General features: G+C 42.7%; 2 protein-coding genes across 12 annotated transcripts in view; both read right to left on the bottom strand.

Annotated features, from left to right (window-relative positions):
* The window catches only part of LOC106644071 (PDZ and LIM domain protein Zasp), a 49,893-nt gene that overhangs the window by 19,252 nt on the left and 12,792 nt on the right, over nt 1-17,849 (bottom strand). The window lies entirely within an intron of this gene.
* Nucleotides 6,661-16,535, bottom strand: LOC106644102 (talin-2). Its single transcript, XM_014359467.2, has 2 exons — nt 16,178-16,535; nt 6,661-14,651 (listed from the first exon to the last, which is right to left on the bottom strand). The coding sequence occupies exon 2, from the start codon at nt 14,614-14,616 to the stop codon at nt 7,492-7,494; it is 7,125 nt and encodes a 2,374-aa protein (XP_014214953.2). The 5' UTR covers nt 14,617-14,651; nt 16,178-16,535; the 3' UTR covers nt 6,661-7,491.

The following is a 17,849-nucleotide window of genomic DNA, read 5'->3' as shown; positions in this document are numbered from 1 at the left end:
GTGTGCGGGGGTGGGGCTTCCATCCCGCTAGAAATACGCGTGCGCCGGCACGTATACGTAGGAAATTTTTATTTTTATCGATCATTTTTCTACCTACGTGTAGCGTGAAACAAGGTATTGGATTCAATTTTTTTTTTTTTTTTTTTTTTTTTAAGATCGTTAACGTTGAACGAGTTATATTCATATGTGTGAGGGTGGAACAGTTACTAGTAATCAAACATCAGTGGGTGTGTATGAACAAAAAAAATATACATATATAAAAATTTCTCAAATATAACCGAGATGTGTATAGATGGGAGGACGATCAGTATGTTATCGTCGAACCCTTCGAGAAAGGAAAATATAAAGTTTTTCCTATACGATTTGTCACACGCAACATATACGAAGCATTGATTTTCCCTCAAATTCGCGTATTGGACTTATAAACGAAAGAAAACCACGTCACATGCACCGATTTTTGTATTAATAATAAAAAAAAGGGGGAGGGGGGTATTTAAATTACATATTTTACGTTTTAACGCGCTCAAAAATAACGTATTGTAAAAGGTAAATGCATATGTATATACAGTTTGCAACCATACACAGCGATCTAACATCATCGTAAATTCGCGACAAAGAGACACACAAGGGGGAACAAGACAGGGGAAAAAAAAAAAAAAAAAAAAAAAAAAAATAGAGAGACGGAGGGAGCGAGCCGATCGTGGGCCACGATCTCTTGGTTATTCACATGCATATTATTATACATATACATTATACCCACTCCATTGCTCGAAACGCTCTCGATTTCGTATTATATACGTGCGCCGTATATCTACGGATTTGTTAATCTTTTAGTGTGTACACTGCATTGGGAGTGTCACTTGGGTGGCGTATATATATATTATAAGAACATCGCGATGAAAACGCGTTACACTTTCGTACAGGCTAATGCATATATAATGTAATGTATATATTGTTCGAAATTTCTCTAGGCAGGTATAAGCACTCCGATGGAGGAAATCTGTCCGGATTGTCGTTCGCAAGGGCTTTTCTCCTATATATGTATAATTCGTTAATTATTCGATACAATTTGTTCCGTTCTCTTTGGTATTTCCTCAGAAGTGAAAGGCAATTTAATCACGATGATCGTCGATCGATCGGGTCCATTTGAATTTTATTCAACATAGAATCGGCCTGGCAAAAATCTACAGTCCCGCCTGTTGTTTGGTTTCTCTCTCTCTCTCTTTCTATGCAAATATAAAAATGCGAACAAATTTTTGTCCATTTCAGTGTTTTAGTGCCCACAACACCCTCAACAGAGATTATATATATGTTGTGACTTTGAAACGCAATTAATTGCCTATGGACGTATCGTAAAATTATATCATTGCACAGTTGAGACAGTATCTATTGATAAGTTTCGATTAATACACAGATCATTGGAAGTCCCACGAATCTCGTAAGGATTACCTCAAAGACTTAAACCTCCTTTTTTTACTGAGATTTTCGACTTTGTGAACTGTAGCGCGCTGCCTTTTTTTTTTTTTAGATGTTAATATTATTTCGTACAATGCATGCATAATCTATACGACGACAACTAACGACAACGCACGCTGCCTTAGGTGTATGGTTTTAGAGTTTAGCTTTACAGATGCTCACGCGAGTGATCAGCTTCTCGAGGGCTTGCCAAGATTTTTCGTGCTTTTTTTTTTTTCTTTTTTTACACTGTCTTGGCAGATGTGCCCAATGGTACAGTCAATGGTTATTATTAAAAAAAAAAAAAAAAAAAAAAAAAAAAAGAAATCGGTACCTATATATAAAGTGATTTCTTGTGCAAGTGTTTACCAAAATCCAAGGAAATACACGTCATGGACTCACTTGCCTTTGCAAATCATAATGATTGAATAACAGCACCAGAAGCAAAGCCGCGCTATATTTGGCCCATTGAGAGCTTTTGAGAGTACGAGTATATAGATGCACACACGATACGCGTGTATTATGTGTACACCAAAATAAATGCGAGCTAATTCAAGGGGCACGGCAAAAAGATGGGGGAGAAGACACACAACGAAGGTTCAACGACTGGAACGGAACTGCTGCTCCTATTATCATCACCACCGCCGAATGATGCTGTGGCGGCCTGCACTTTACCATGGTCGCTTTCGAGCACCTCAAGTATCAACCACAACACTGCAACCTCTTTCTCGGCCCACTTGTAATTATTTATCATTATTTTTTTACAAAACGAATCTATATAATATATGTATCTTTTTTTTTCGTAACAGCAAATACACTGGTCATACAGGTATGTTATACACATACATGTACAGATATTTCGTAGCTCTTGATGTTTTTTAAATAGGTACATGATATTCTATAATTGTGCACGAGGTATAATAGGTACATACATGTGTGTTGCATGCAATATAAGGGAGAAGAGATAATGGAGATCGAGCGTCAGGAGCGTAACGACGAGTTAAAGGGCCCCCGTGGAAATGATTTCTGGCACAGGTAGCCGTAAATTAATATGATTTACAACAAAGTCTTTCTCGGAAGAAGGTCGGTGGCGCGTTGCGAGGGAAAAAATTCATGATTTTTTTTTTTTTTCGCATCGGCATCAGCAACGGTGTTACGTGCACGATAAAGGAGGCGAAGGTGGGTCGGAGGGGCCCAAGCGCAGTCGCGGAGGGAAGAAGATAAAGAAGAGAAAGGAGCGAGGAGCAAAAAAAAAAAAAAGGAAAAAAGAAAAAAAGAAAAAGAGGATGCATGCATAATACTGTACGAAGGGTCCCTCTCTTGCACGAGAGAAAAAAAAAAAAAAAAAAAATAACAGACATACGCGGCACGTAAGTCAGGGTTAAACCTGTCGCGCGGGGGCTTACCGTGAAAGCAAGCCGGCCTTACTAAAAATAGGACCCGAGCGCGCTAAAAATACAACCAACCGCGCAGCCGCCGATGGACCAACAACCCCTCCCCACCCTCCCACCGATCTCAGTCACCATTTTTCGCGCCACTCGCTACTCTCTCTCTCTCTCCGCGTCTTCTTCCTCTGTGCGCCTGCATATATATACCTTGTGCTCTTTCATATGTGGTACGCGTTACGTCTCCACCCGTTCCTTTTCACCCACCTATACGTATGGGCCAGTCTACGAAAAATGGAACGTATTTCAAGGGAAAGGAGTGTAAAAAAGGATTTTGGATTTTTCTGATAAATTTACCTGCATAATTTTAAGGACCCGTCGAAAATGAATTTTCCAGTGCCAACGTAATGGGGCAGGTTTGTGTGAAATCGATAAGATTGTGACGCAACAAATAACAATTAAACTTCGCCCTTGCACTTACATCATGTACCGAAACAGCTATATTCTAACCCCTCGCCTGATTCCGAGTCGATGATTCAACACCTCGAGAAGACACACGACATTCATTAGCGTTACGGGCTCTTAATTTTTATTTTGGGGAGACTGAAACATCCTCTCGACCTCCGTACAATACAAAACGTCCCAATTTAATTGCGTGCATTTTTGATAGCATCATCATCCGTTGAAATATTAAATTTATCAGATTTCGGTTACCATCAAAGTCTTGGATACAATTTTTTCTTTTTTTTTTCTTTTCTAAAATACATGAAAATGTTAGTGAATTTGAGATTCTATGCCACGGAAAACACATATAAAAATACGTATTTGGATTTCAGGCGTCGTCGAATTTTTCTAATCTGAAGCCTGTTGTGCCTCTATCAAAAAACAACCCTTGATTATTTAAGTAAAATATTTAGATCGATATCTCCTTACACGACGTTGTAACGGACTGGGACACAACAAGGCCATTTTTGGTAGAATGGCCCATGTATGGTATAAATGCGGACACGCCTCTGTAAACCGTTCGCATTAAAAGCGCAAATATGCGGTTGTATATGGGATTTTTCTTTCTCTATCTCCCATATAGTCCCGCCTCCCCGTTTTCTCTCTCATTTTTTTCTACCCTTGCTACCGCTACTCACGATTATTCATACATTCGAGTTTGGCTTATAGATTACACACTAGGTGCTCCACTGGATGGAATAAGGTAGGGGTGTGTTGTTTATGTAACAATCGAGTTTGCCTCCGATAGACACTTGTAAGCATGCAATACACAGGAATCCAGACGTAACTTGGAAATTACCGATATTGTATATGACAAGTGTTGCCATACGTGATGTCTATTTTTTTTTTTTTTTTGGTCTGGGGGTCCGAGACTGATATGTGTGATCAATTGATTCAAGCGTAACTGAAAAATTAAATTTACTCGAGTAGAAAACGCACGCGAATGATACTTTCGGTTCGCCTTTTCTCATAACGCGTTTATTGACTAAGAAGAAAAACGAGTAACGTAAAATGCGAGCCGCAGAGGGGCGTATACCTGTAACGATTAAACGAAGGAACGGGATGAGAGAGTATACGATATATAAGAAACGGGGAAAAAATAAAAACGAAAGTAGGATGAACGGGAGAGGCGGGGGGCAGGAGGGACGCATACGTGCCGTCGAGGGACGCATTCCGACGCCGCCGACGCGACTTTATCAGCCGGTGCCGATCCGTCCCGCATTCCACGCGCCCATACGCACGTACGTACACCAACATATATATACTCATTTGTATATGTATGTATATATCGGCATTACCTCTGGCGCTCTTCTACCCTACGTCTTTTTTTTTTTTTTTTTTTTTAAATATATATCGTGGACGTACGTTTTCGCGCAACAATCAATGTTGAAGATATCATGTATGTTTCTCCCGAGAATATAGGGCATGGGTACATGTATGATAGTCCGAGGGACATTAGCTCCGTGATTTACTTGCATTCGATTGAAAAATTCATCACAAAGACAACGAATATTGTCACAAAGTGTATTAAATTCAATTACGCGCCGTCCCGCGAAGATCCTCGATAAGTGAGCACATATGAAGTACAGAATGTTACTTTAATTTTTTTGCCGTCAATCGCAACAAACGCGTATTCATCTGCGACTGCAATTATTGCAATGAAAGACGCACGGCTGGGCATATTAACATTTTTCAACCACGTGCAGGCGAGCGCGTGAGTAGGCAATAATTACCTTCACTGGCCGCGGTGAATAATTACATGTAGCACGTACACGTATTCATGCGCGTGTAAAACCCTTTTGATTTACACAAAGTTCGTTTCACTTCGCGAAGTTTATCTCACTTCGCGAGGGATGTATGTATAACAAACGGGCGAGAAGAACAACATGAAAAGCGGGGCCGGAGATGGTCCGAGCTTTTTTTTTCTTTTTTTTTTCGTTTTCGCGCGTCTGGCGCTTAATACTCCGCTGTTGATTATAATGGCTGCGGCTTATTAAGATTGATATCCGAGGGGCCCTTTTTTTTCTCCACTTGCACCGCTTCGCGAGTACCTTGTACTTGTGTAAATAGATCTTTGCCGCAAGTACCTTGTGATTAATGAAGTATATATATGCTTGACGCGCCTCATCTCCTCCCCTATATACAGCCGGAGTTGCGCTGATCCGATCGGAATGACTGTTTATTCGTATTGTTGCCGCTATTCGAGTACAATCATTTTCTACATTTTTAAACTATTCGAGAAGAAAATGCTTTTTTCTTCTACTTTACAAAGTTGCTTTTTGTTGATAACATTTTTTCATTAAAATATGTAACGTTTAAAAAAACGATTGTACCGAAAAACAATTCGGGTTATTGTTCTATTTAAAAATTCACATTCGAAGCGTCTTAAACTCATATAACGGCACGGAATATTTTTTTTCCCGAAGCAAGTGAAAAATATGGATACAAAAACTCGATACATTGTATGCGATTATTATGATCATTGTTATAATTGACGAAAATCATGCGCCACAAAGTGCTAGTGCACCTGTGCAATGCACAAGAGCCTGGGTTGTTATTAGAAAGCGCAGCTAGAGCGCGGATTTACTACGCCCATATATTCTTCCGCGTGCAAGTGATACAATGTACATGTACGGGGGTCGTCGTAGTTTTGTTGTACCCACTTGTGTGGTGGCTGGGCTTTTCCGGGTAATCGTTAAATCAACGCTCGTCCGTCTAATTTGGCGGAAGAGAGCAGCAGCTGCCGTACCTACGCGCGATGGGATTTTGGGCGGAAATCGCTCGGGAGAAAATTTGATTATTTTTAGATTTGAAGGCGGCCGCTGCACTTTGGATTGGCATTTATTAATACTGTTGTGGGGCGCGTGGGGGCAGGGGCTGATGGGTACTTTTTCGAGAGACACCGTGGCTTTCCGTTATTTAATACATTCGTATCCATACATTGCGAATCTTAATGATGATGGTCGCTCATCACGGAGTATTAGTAATTGTACTCTTTTGCGCAACAGTTTGGTGAAAACATTTTTTTTCTTATGATACCAAGGTAAGATAACAATAATTGTGTCATGATGAATTTAGACCCATGGTGTCATGCAGCAAGGAAAAAGTATTTAGAAATGCCGGTAGTACGGTATTGATAAGTATCTCAAGTGGCCTCAAGTAGGTTTTGCCGGTGATATTTTCATTCATCTGTTTGATATTTTTTATACTTCTTTCTGGTAATGTCACGTTTCTTACTTCGTGAAATTATTTGATTGGGTAAGGTATTTTTACAAAAAAAAGAAAAAAAAAAGAAAAAAGAAATGAACAACATCAATTAAGTAATAAAATAAAAATATCGTTTATTCATAGAGTCAGCGTGTATTTAAAAACATGTGATGGTTAAACATTTGGCTTACAAAAATTGCGCTCGCTCCTTGCAGTTTGACAATAATCTTACTAACATCGTAAAATCCTTGGGAATTGAAAATTTATTTACAACACAGTATCATAGCTTATTACGTAAGACTATTTACAATTCGCTCAATTAGTGGTACAAGACTGAGATGCAAAGATAAATGAATAATCTTAAACTCTCGCGGTTGAAAATTTGAAGCACAATCAAGTAGAGCATAAAATAAATGAATTTAATCTTATAAAAATCCACGATTTTCGCTTAAACAAAAGTACGTGCGTACGTATTTGGTGCAAGTCGAAAAAAATAAAATTACCCTATACTTACGGAATGGACGCACGAGGTAAGAACATTTTATTAATCAATCGATACAATAATTAAGGTAAACAAGACAATTGACATTAGTATAATTGCTATTTCAATGATGAAAAATTGTTTCTTCGAGATAAAAAAAAAAGCCGCAACAATAACATGTAATAACCCACAACAATTAACATGTGACATTGCTGTTAAATGTATTTAGTCATCAATCAATGTTTTTCATGCTTGTCTTGCTTCTTTACCGAAGAGGAAAAAAAAAAGTATTGTTGACGTTTTCTTTAAATTATTTCACTTGGGAGATACAAAAAATAGTAGCCGATGAATCGGTGATCAAGGTTGTAACGAGATCAAAGTAGAAATATCAAGTCCCACTGCAGAAAAGTTAAATACAGAGACAAAGTGTGCTTTGCAACTACAATCGTGAAAAAATACTCATGGAGCATCATCCGTATCATCCGTGTCGGCATTGTTGCGATACTTGGCTTTTCGAATGCGCATGAGCTTCTCCCTTGCCTCTTCCAGTTCCCGTTCGATTCGCAACACCTCGGACCTAGCGTCGATCTCCTGAGCGATTCCACCGACGATTCTGTCGTTAAGCACAAGCGGCGCTTGCTCCTCGCGCTGCACCACCTGCTGCGAGGCGCGGACCAAACTGTCCGTGGCCCGTTTAACGGCGCTACCAGCGGCTTGCAGGCGCTTCGTGCTCTCGCAGTCCGAGTCGGCTTTCACCTTGCACGCGACCAACAGCTGAGCCGTGCTGCCGGCCACTTGTTTAGCGCTGGAAACCAACCGATCCTCACCACTGTACCCCTGGACCATGTCGTTGGCGGACTCCACTAGACTGTGGGTGGCAGCGGCTACCATTTTCGCCGCGGATATCAAACCCTCCGACCACTGTCCGTCGTCGGAACTCGTCAACGGCGTCGCCGACACCTTGCCCGTGGCCACGAGCTCTCTTTGCGCAGCACTCGCCGCCCGTATCAGAGCTGACGTTGCTGTGGCTATCGACTTTGATGCCTCCAGTATCATTTCATCGAAATTCATGTCCTCCCGGCACTTTGGTACGTCCTGGCGGGGCCGGAGACTCGCCAATTTTTTCGCGGCTGCTTCGATACTAGCCGCGGCCTCCAGCAGTTCATTTTCAGCTATGACCGTGGGATCCTCCGATCCCGTTGGGTCGTTGCGCTTCATGACTTGGGCGATCGAGGCCAGTTCCGTGACACCTTGGGCAATTTTGCGGGATATCGGTAGCAGCATGTGTTTGTTTTCGCTCGAGTTCATCGATATTTGATGAATGATCTCGAGTAGTTGTTTGTAATTCGTCGCCACATCGTGGCCAGTTCGGAGTATGCCTTGTTTCGTTTCTTCACTTGCCGCGTGATTGTTGCCCGCGACTTTGCAAATCGCCAGCATGTTGCCGATCGATTTGCGGCCCATGTTCGCAGCTGATATCAAGTCATCCTGGTTGCAGCTGTTACCGGCGGACACGGCTTTCGCGGTGGCTATACTCATGTCTTTGGTACAACGTATCACGTCTTCGGGTGTCACGCTGCCCTTGGCAAACTCGGACGAGGTCAAATTTTTTATCTCCTGGGACACGGCCTCGATGGTCGATTCCAATGCCCGCGTGCCTCGCGTGTGCTCGTCCTCCGCGGCCTTGACAGTTTTTATCAATGACGTGACGTTGGCTATCATTATCTCCGCGGATTCCTTCAAGTGGGCCATTTTTGGGTCATCCGCGGGTTTGCCGCTTGCGGATTTAGTGGCCTGCACGAGGTCGCCCAGGGCGGAAGATACATCCCTAACGGAATGAATCAACATGATTTGAGCTTCGGGGTTATTGCTTCCCAAGCTCGCAGCTCCGTACTTGACAGCTTCGGCCAGTTGGGTGATGGTCGACACAATGTTTTCAGCAGCTCTGGACAATTGCTCTTGGGAGGATGCAGCTCCAGCAACCAATTGTTTCGTATCTTTGACCAGAGCTTTGGCTGCCTCTAGTATGTTGCTCCGATGATTGGCGAACGAGTCGTTTTTGTTTTCGGCGTGTAAAGAGCCAGCCGTGGCGAACATTATCGTCGTGTCCAAGTCTCCGATGACCCCTGATATGACGCTTGCCGCATTAATACAGGTTTGGGTCCCGTGAGACTCTGCCTGAAGTATTTCCAGGATCTGAGATACTTTTTCGCTTATCGCTTTGCTACACTCGAAAATCTCCTTCTGCACGCAAGTGTCGTCCGACTTGATTTGGTAAGTGCCGGCCACTTGAACCATGTCCGAGCAAGCTTTTCCCAGTTCTCGAGCTGAAGTTCGTAGTTCCGTTGATACTTTTTTGTTTGAAGTCGCAATGGAAGCGCCGAGCGTTTCTCGAGCTAAATCGGTGTACGCGTGGGAAATGTCGATAACGAGCGACTTGACCCTTGCGTCATCCACGTTCGACTTGGTTGAGATTTCTTGTGCCGTGCGTGCTATTTCTTTCGCAGTTTCCACCATCCCTGTTTGGTAAGTAACGAACGATTCGATGTAATCTTGGGAAGTTAGCGTTTCGCTTTCCAACTTGACCATAGCCCTTGTTATGCTGTCGATCAAACCGCTCACCGCACCATTAGATATAGACAAACTTTCAAGGGTGTGTTGTAATTCTTTGAGGGATTTCTTGGTCGAGTCTATACTGTTATCTAAATTACCATGGATATTCGTTGGTTCGCGACGTCCACTGCACTCCTTCGTTACAAACATTGTCCGAAGCGTGGACTCTAGAATATTTTTTGTCCGACCTAACAGCACGGCTTGCTGATTCGATCTGATCATGTGGGAAGTCATACTTATCGCATCGTCCACCAGGGAATCACAATACGATACAATTTGCATTACCGCCTGGCCAATGTTATCTGCCTTGTATTTGGCAGCGTTGCGCAACAATTCTAATCTTTTGTGCAATTCGCAAGCAGCATTGTCCATTCGATCAATGAATTCTTGAAACATGTTCTTGTAGTGCGGCACCGAGGTTTGGGAAAGAATGTTCGACAAGGCTGTGTCGAGATGGTGTATTTTTTGGGCCAGTTTGGTGATGGCAAGGTCACATTCTTTCTGCCCGGGTGCCCCAGCACGTATGGACGCCACCAACAATTTAATCGAATCGCTAACACTTTTACTGTGATTGGCCAGTACCTGCCATGTGGATGGATCTTTGGGATTCACGTCGAGGCTTTTCGCGGTAAGTATCATCGCGCTTGAGTTGACAATAACCGCCTTGCCAGCGTTTATTATTGGTTCTTGCAAAGTTTTGGGCGCAATCATCACTTCATCCGGTTGGCTCATAAATTCTGGAGAGCCGGCATAGGCGCACAAATTATCGATAGCTTCGAGTAAAGGTTTCGTTGCTTCAACGCACCTGTCCCGATTGACATTGGAAAAGTTCATTTCCAAGGCTTTCATTTCCTTAACCAGCACAGTCGTTGAGTTGGCAACATCCTTTGCTAGCTGGCTCAAATGTCTTTTGGCCACTGGATCATTAGTTTTGCTCGATGCTGAACGACATGCGTTACACAGTATACTGGTGTTTTTGGCGATCGATGTAGCAGTAGCAAGAACATCTTGGTGGGAGATTTCGTGGGCACCAAGAGCGTCACAGCTCGAGTGAATATAATCAACTGCTGTTAAAATGTATTCTAGGTCCACTGTATTGGGCTTTGCGGATACGGAATTGGGATCTCTTGCACCAGCTAAATACGAAGCTTGAGCAGTTGCTTCAATCAAATCACAAATTGAGTGTGATACCTCTTCAACGGATTCGGAAAAGAGTTCGTGCTCGGAATTTTTTGCACTGTTAACGATGCCTGTCATACCATCGCTCAAATCATTGCTTTTTCTCATCACCGTGTCCAAACACTCGGAATAAGAGGAATCTGAAATGGGTTTGCACGAGTTTTCGAGTAATGGAATCATCGATTGAATCTTCCTAACAGCATCATCGCACACTGTGGGCTCATTTCCAGGGCACTTTTGTCCAGGTAAATGAGATACGCATTTGTCCAAAGAAAACGACACTTGTTTCGCGATCGCTGCCAAGTGGTTCTGACCGCTCAAATCTCCTTGACTTTTCAAAACAAGTCTGGCCTCTTTCACAAGTTTCATCGACGTAAACACAAAATCATGGGCTTCCATTAAAACCATTTGTCTATCGTCTTGATCGTCCATCGTGTCCACAATACCCTTGACCGACGATACAAAATCTTTCAAAGCAGCTGAAATTTCTTTGGCGGCAATTCCCGTACTGTAATCGTCACGTTTCTCTGCTGCAGCGATTAATTGTGCCACAGCAAGTCGGATCCTCTGACGGAATACAACAGGTTCCCACGGCACAAACTCCTCGCTATCTCTTGGCATTGGTTTCAAAGAAGCTGCGGTGGAGTTGACCAACTCATCGAGCTCCAGTTTCAAATTTTCCATGAGCGATTCAGCAGCATCCAGCTGAATGTCGGTACAAACTTCTTTGGCTTGACAAACAGCAGATCGTAAATCGACGAGCGCTTGTTCGAGTTGTTGGGAGTCGTTGTTCAGTTTTAACGAGCAAGTGCCGTCGGTGATGGTGGGCAACGCCCGTTTGATTGCCTCGACAGCGGGAGACGCAGAGTGTAAAAATGGCTCTGAAGCATTTATCAATGCAAGCTGCACAGTGGAATTATCAGGTTCCGCTGAGACACCTTTTACCCCCGATATCAAGTCAGGAATGTGTTGAGCCATTGAGCTGCACTCGGCGTTCAATTCTTTTTGAGCAACGTTGCTCGTGTTGCACGCACCCGCTTCGGCTGAATCTGCCACGCATCGAGTTGCAAAGAAAGCCGCAACCTTTGCACTCTTCCCTAACTTCAATACCAAATTCCGCCGTATAGCTGGTGTGGTTGTGGTGGCAGTGGCTACGCGTACTTTTTCAACCGCCCGACGAAGGTCCCTTTGAACTTTCAAATCCTCGGGATTACTCGTGCACTGGCTCGCTGCTTTGGCCATTATTGCCGTTGCGTCGGCCAAAGTTTTCGCTGCGGCGAGTAGTTTTTGTTTTTGTTCGGCATCCGACTGTCTCTCGGCCTTGCCTCTTATGCACTGTATGAGTTTCTCTGTCGCTAGTCCGACGAGTCTCGCCTGTTTGATCAGCTTCGTAGTGTCATTGTAACTGGAAAAGAGCGAATCTGTCGCTACAAATACTTCTTCCACTGCCTCTTGTTGCGTGTACGCTTTGTCTTGTCTTTCCCGAGGTATCGAAGCAATGCGATCTAAAAGATTGTCCAGTGATCTCGAAACATCAGTACCAGCCGAGCTCAAATCCTCCCTGATACTCTCGTTGGCGTTTGTCCCGTCACAAACTTCTTCCAAATTGTCAACAGCCCCTTTCACCATACTGGCTGCTTTGATTAATTCAATTTGGCAAGCTTGACTGTCTACAGTTGATGATACAACCTTTGTGCAAGCCACCAGTTGAGATGTCACGAGGACACAGTCGGTAGCGGCGGCCACGACATGATTTTGCGTGGCCGAATCTCCACAGTTGTTGGCCATATTTTTGGCCTTTAATACCAAAACAGCCATCGTATTGGCAACGATTTTCGCGTACGACAAAATGGCATCTTGCGTCTCTCTGTCGACAACATTTTCGGTGCCGCTGTTTAGTAGCACTTCGTTACAGACTTCGCCAACGTAGGTCGCTGCGTTCAACAAGTTTGGCCTAGTCTCCGTCGAGTGGGGCTCCAGAGCCGTCAACAAATCGGTCAATGCAAAACAAAGATCTTGAGTGGCGTTTAAAAGTTTTTTACTGCAAAACTCATCCTCGTTCAAAGCAGCGACGATTCTCGCACTTTTCGCCACCTCTGGCCATTTCGTCGCTATGGTTTCGATTGTTGCGCTCATTGCGTCGTTGTCAACATTGTCCGACATTAATGTGACCACTTGTGCCGTTGCCGCATTGATTGAAGCTATTTGAGAAACAATGTTTTGCTTGTGCGTGCAAATTGTCTGTTCCGTCCATTGCAACGATCTTACGTCGTTGCCGAGGTCAGGGATCACTTCCTCGTGGGCTAGCGCGCTCTCGGAGCTCTGAAGCGTTTCCTTGGCAATCACAATCGAAGTAAGCAAAGCTTTTTGGGACTCTGACATGTCTGTCGTAACCATAGAGTTTTGGATGGCGAATGGCATCGTCTCTAAAAAGTACTGCGCGTTATTTGTCCCGGGCTGTATGGTATTTGCAGAAAGCGGACACACGCTGTCCTCAATCACCGCGAACCTTTCTTCGGGCTCAGTGTACAGGTAATCCCTTGCCTTTTGTTTCTTTAAAATGATGTCGATGTAGCCAGAAATGATTCGCAAAATTTGTTCAGCCTCGGTTGTCTGGACACTGTAGTACTGGTTGGAGTAGTCGCCAAAGTCCAGGGAAAACGTTTTCGGAGAGGCGCCCCACTTTTTGACGGATGTCAGTGGCCAAGTTTGCAAGATTTCCTTGGTTTTCTCATCGACTCGTAGAACCGAGTCCTTCGTGACGCCTAAAAGTCGGGGGACCAGTTTGTTCTTGCCCTTGTCTTTTTCCTTCACCAGAAAGAACGTCACCCCATACGTACTCAAGGATCTGGCGGTTTTCGTGTAAAGTACCTTGGCGTCCAGTTCCGTCAGTCCCGCGTGCTTCTTGTGCTCGGCGAAAATTTTTTTCTCGATTCCAATCGCTTTGCAGTACGATTGAGGCAAGAATTCTCTCAGCTGCAAAAACCCAGCCTTGTGTTTGTCTTCTTTGTGGTCTCCGTACAACACTTGGCACTGTATGCCCGCAAAAATGCACGCTTGTGCTTGAGTCGTTGGATGCTTTCCGCTCAATATAGCATCCTGACATTGCACGTACAAAAGTGACAGTTGGACCGGATCGCTGCTGTCGATGTTCTGGTCGGAGAAGAAAAATTTCCGTCGCAACAGCACAGTCTCCGTTTCGTCAATGTCTTGCTCTCTCAGCGTCTTGGACGGATTGATCCAGTTCAACTCGTCGTCGGTTTTCAACTTTTTCTTCATCTGGTCCATCTTGGCTTCCCTCTCCACTCTGCTTCCTATCTTCAACCTCCTCAACGTCGACGTGCCAAAGTTTTTTGACTTTGAGTTTTCTGCCTGATCCTCGGCAGTTTCGCGAACGAGGGAGTACTCCTCGTGATTGGTTATCCCGATTTTAGTGCAGATGAGCACCATGAGATTGGCCACTGGTTGGCTTTCGTCGACCAGTACGGTTTTCAACGTACCATCCAACATTCGCACTCTCAGATACCTAATTTTTTTCCTGTACTCCAAAACATCTTCGTTCTTCAGTATGTAATAATTCAACCTGCGACCAGATTCCAGCCACATGCCTTTCTTCAGGTCTTCGTTGACAAAAAACAGACCATAATCTTCAGAGTGTTCTAATTTATAAGTTTCCATCAGTTTATCCGTTATAATTTGAAACGCATCCTCGACGTGTATGTTTGGATCGAACTGCATCATCTTGGTCGCATTTTTGTCCGGTATTGAGATGCGTAGGGACAGAGTCGCCATTTGAAATGCCTTCCAGAGCTTTTCTCGTCAATAATCTGTAAATATTTCTTTGTAACAAGATTGAGAAAAAAAAAAATCCCATCTTCCCACTTCTCGTCTCCAAATATTACACTGTGTTATTTCAAACGTAAACTGTTGAGAAAAAAAATAAAATTCCTTCTGATATTGAACTGAATGACGCGAAACATTCTAGTTTGCCGCTGACCTCATTAGACAAGTGTATTAAATCAGACACAATCAGACTTGGGCACGATATTATTTTATGGATTTTACAACGCTGTGCACGAAATTTTTTTGTTTACGAAAAAAACAAAATTTTTTATTTATGAATATTTAAAATACAATACCGAGAAAAATGTTTAGCCGTTAGATCAATGCAGTACATTTTGTATATTAAATTAATATTATAAATTCAGTTGTAAAGTGTTTGAAATAAAATATTAATATTTTTTTTCAAATTGGAATAAATTGTTTTTACTGGAAAAAAATTTGTTAAGCAATATATAAGCCATGATAAAAAAACAATTTTTCAGCAGAACCAATTCAAGCAAGAGATCATGTTTTAAAAAAATGTTTGCCCAAGTGTTTACATCATCACAAACTAGTACATCGTGGAAACATCATTGCGTTGCTCTCGTGTAGGTGTGAGAAAAGTACATTGAAAAGTGCCGCAGTACCAATTGTATGACCAACAAAACGTATAAATAGTAACGTGTGAAGCACTGGAAAATATATATAAAAACAATTAACGAAAAATTAAATTTATCGTTGTTTTTGTCATTTCTTTACAAAGATTAAAAAAAGCCATTAAAGTGCCGTTTAAAAGTAAATAGCAAACGAGTACCATTTTTCGCTTCAGTAGTAGCGAGTTTTCTTTATTGTTTTACAATTATAGTTATTCCAACTTGAGGTTTCATCACTTGTCTTAATCGATCCAAGAAAAAGAAAACTCGTGTACGGCGTTAACAAATACCTTGACCAACGTTTTTACACGCGTTAGAGAAAGAGAGAACAGTTATGCTGAATAAATGCAAAATTAAACCTTTTTTTTTTAACACACGCGCGCGCAAGTGTTACGAAACGACGCAGTGTGCTCGCAACAGTGACACACGTTTTTACATACTAATAGTTATTTTAATCGCCAGCGAAGGCGGATGCGAGTCACAAGGCATGCGTCACTAGATTATTTCGGCCTTAGAGCCCGAAGCGCTCCAGGCTACCGTATAGTATAGAGCCATTAACTGTACTCCTATATCTCCGACTCCGTTACCAATACAGATATACGTTTTAGTAGCTCCACACCGCGGAGTCGAACAAATTTATTGAAAAAACAAAAAAAAATCCAACCACGTGGTGTACGTTTTTTTTTTCTCCTTTTTTTTAAAAAATCACAATTTAGCGACAAATCTCACGTTTTGCTTTTACTTGTTTCAAACTGCGGAACACGTAAGCCTGCAATAATTGTGCTGACATGACTCGGTGCTTAAGTTACAATGTATGCTCGGTGCGCAAAGTGCCCGATTGAATTTGGAGACGAGATGGAAAAAAAACTCGAAAATACCTAAAAGTGCTCTGCCTCGGGATTGAATCCAGGCGGAGATCATGCCACTGGATGCCCCCGGTGTTGGAACCACTGCTCACTACCACGCGCTTCTTCGTTTTATAGCCGAAGCGATTCACGACACAACCAAAATGTCACTCGCGCACAGTTTCGTTTACGCCGATAAGTACACGTGGAACAACGAGGGACTACGAAAAAGTGTATAAGTACACCTACACGTAAAGGCGCGCGAGGAGGAAACAAAACCTCTCGACTGTTCTGAAAAAAGGTCCGCACTCTAATGCCACGCCGGCGAGCGCGGCAGGTCTATCGGAGCGTCCGTCGTTCGCTCCCACCACGAGTCTCCCGCCTACATTGGAACTTGTGTATCCGACTTGGGCTATGAGTTTTGCTTCTAATTGCCTTTGCGCTCAACTTACACGCGCGCGAGTCAATTGTTGCTTTCCCTTTCGTCGTATCAGCCCGCAGATAGCGAAATCAGGTCTTTGGTTTCTTCGGTCGATAAGCCGTTGGAATGTTTGATGACCGAACTCTCTGTATTTTTGTACTTGAAAACAATTGGAAACCACAATGTTTGTGTAAACAAGCCGAGTTTCACGAATAATTTCGTTTTCCTCGAAGAACAATCGGTTCTTGAGGAGGAAAAAAACAAAAAGACGAGATAACAACAGTTGGAAAAATAGAGTTCTTTCTCGAGTAATCATCACCTGCGATGGATCTTGAAACAACAAAAATCCACTGTTCTCCGCGTATAGGAATGGAATACACTGGCGCGTGTCTTTTTAAACGCGTCATACCTAAATTAAGCACCGCAACCTTTCTATTATCGCACGCGTGTAACGTACTTGCGTGAGGAATCGGTACGAGTACACAAACTAACTACGAGCCATTTAATTTCTTCGCGAAAGAAGTGGTTTGTACCAAAGTTACCATTTACAATTTTGTCGAATTAAATTGTAAGTCTCGTGATGATACCAATGGGTGATACAAATTACAGTGTGGTAAGTTATAAACATTTCTGTTTTCCATGAAATTCGCGCTGCGCGTAGATAAGCGATTCTACGAACAAAGGCCAATCAGTTGTTACGCCAAAAACTGAAAAATAGTTTTCATCAGAGAGACGTGCCATTGCCCTCGCGGAATGGCACTTACTTTTCCCTACCAGTAAAACATACAAATGTCACGAGGTTGGAAAAAAAAAAAAAAATTATCAACACTCTTCAAGAAAAAAGTTAAATTGGCGATCGATTAACCATTTTTTTTTTTTTTATCTTATCGCTCGTTTTTTAATCAACCCGATGATAATATTCAAGTTCCACCCAAAGTATATTGAAAAAAAAACAAAAAAAACCGAAAAGACTCTTTTCCAGATACGTTAAAAAAAAAAAAAAACTTATTATTAAATTACTCAAGCTCTCCTTTTTTTTTTTTTCTTCCTCGAGCAAAGACTGATTTTACACCGCAATGCTCTCACCCCCACGCGCATTCCAGAGAACAACTTGTCCATATCCGTGGAGTAGAAAACGCCGAGGTTACTTCAAATTGAAGAAGAAGAAAAAAAGCCATAGCCCAAGCGAGGTCGTTCCACATTCACTCTCCTGACTATACATACATATATATATATCTGCACGTATACAACCCACGTATAAGCAAATAATATGTAGAAATATCC

This window comes from Copidosoma floridanum, unplaced genomic scaffold (assembly GCF_036245765.1).
Source record: "Copidosoma floridanum isolate Cflo_tuat_1 unplaced genomic scaffold, Cflo_Japanese_pri ptg000019l, whole genome shotgun sequence".
In the NCBI taxonomy this organism is placed as follows: Eukaryota; Metazoa; Arthropoda; class Insecta; order Hymenoptera; family Encyrtidae; genus Copidosoma; species Copidosoma floridanum.
This window is presented reverse-complemented; position numbering and strand designations above follow the sequence as displayed.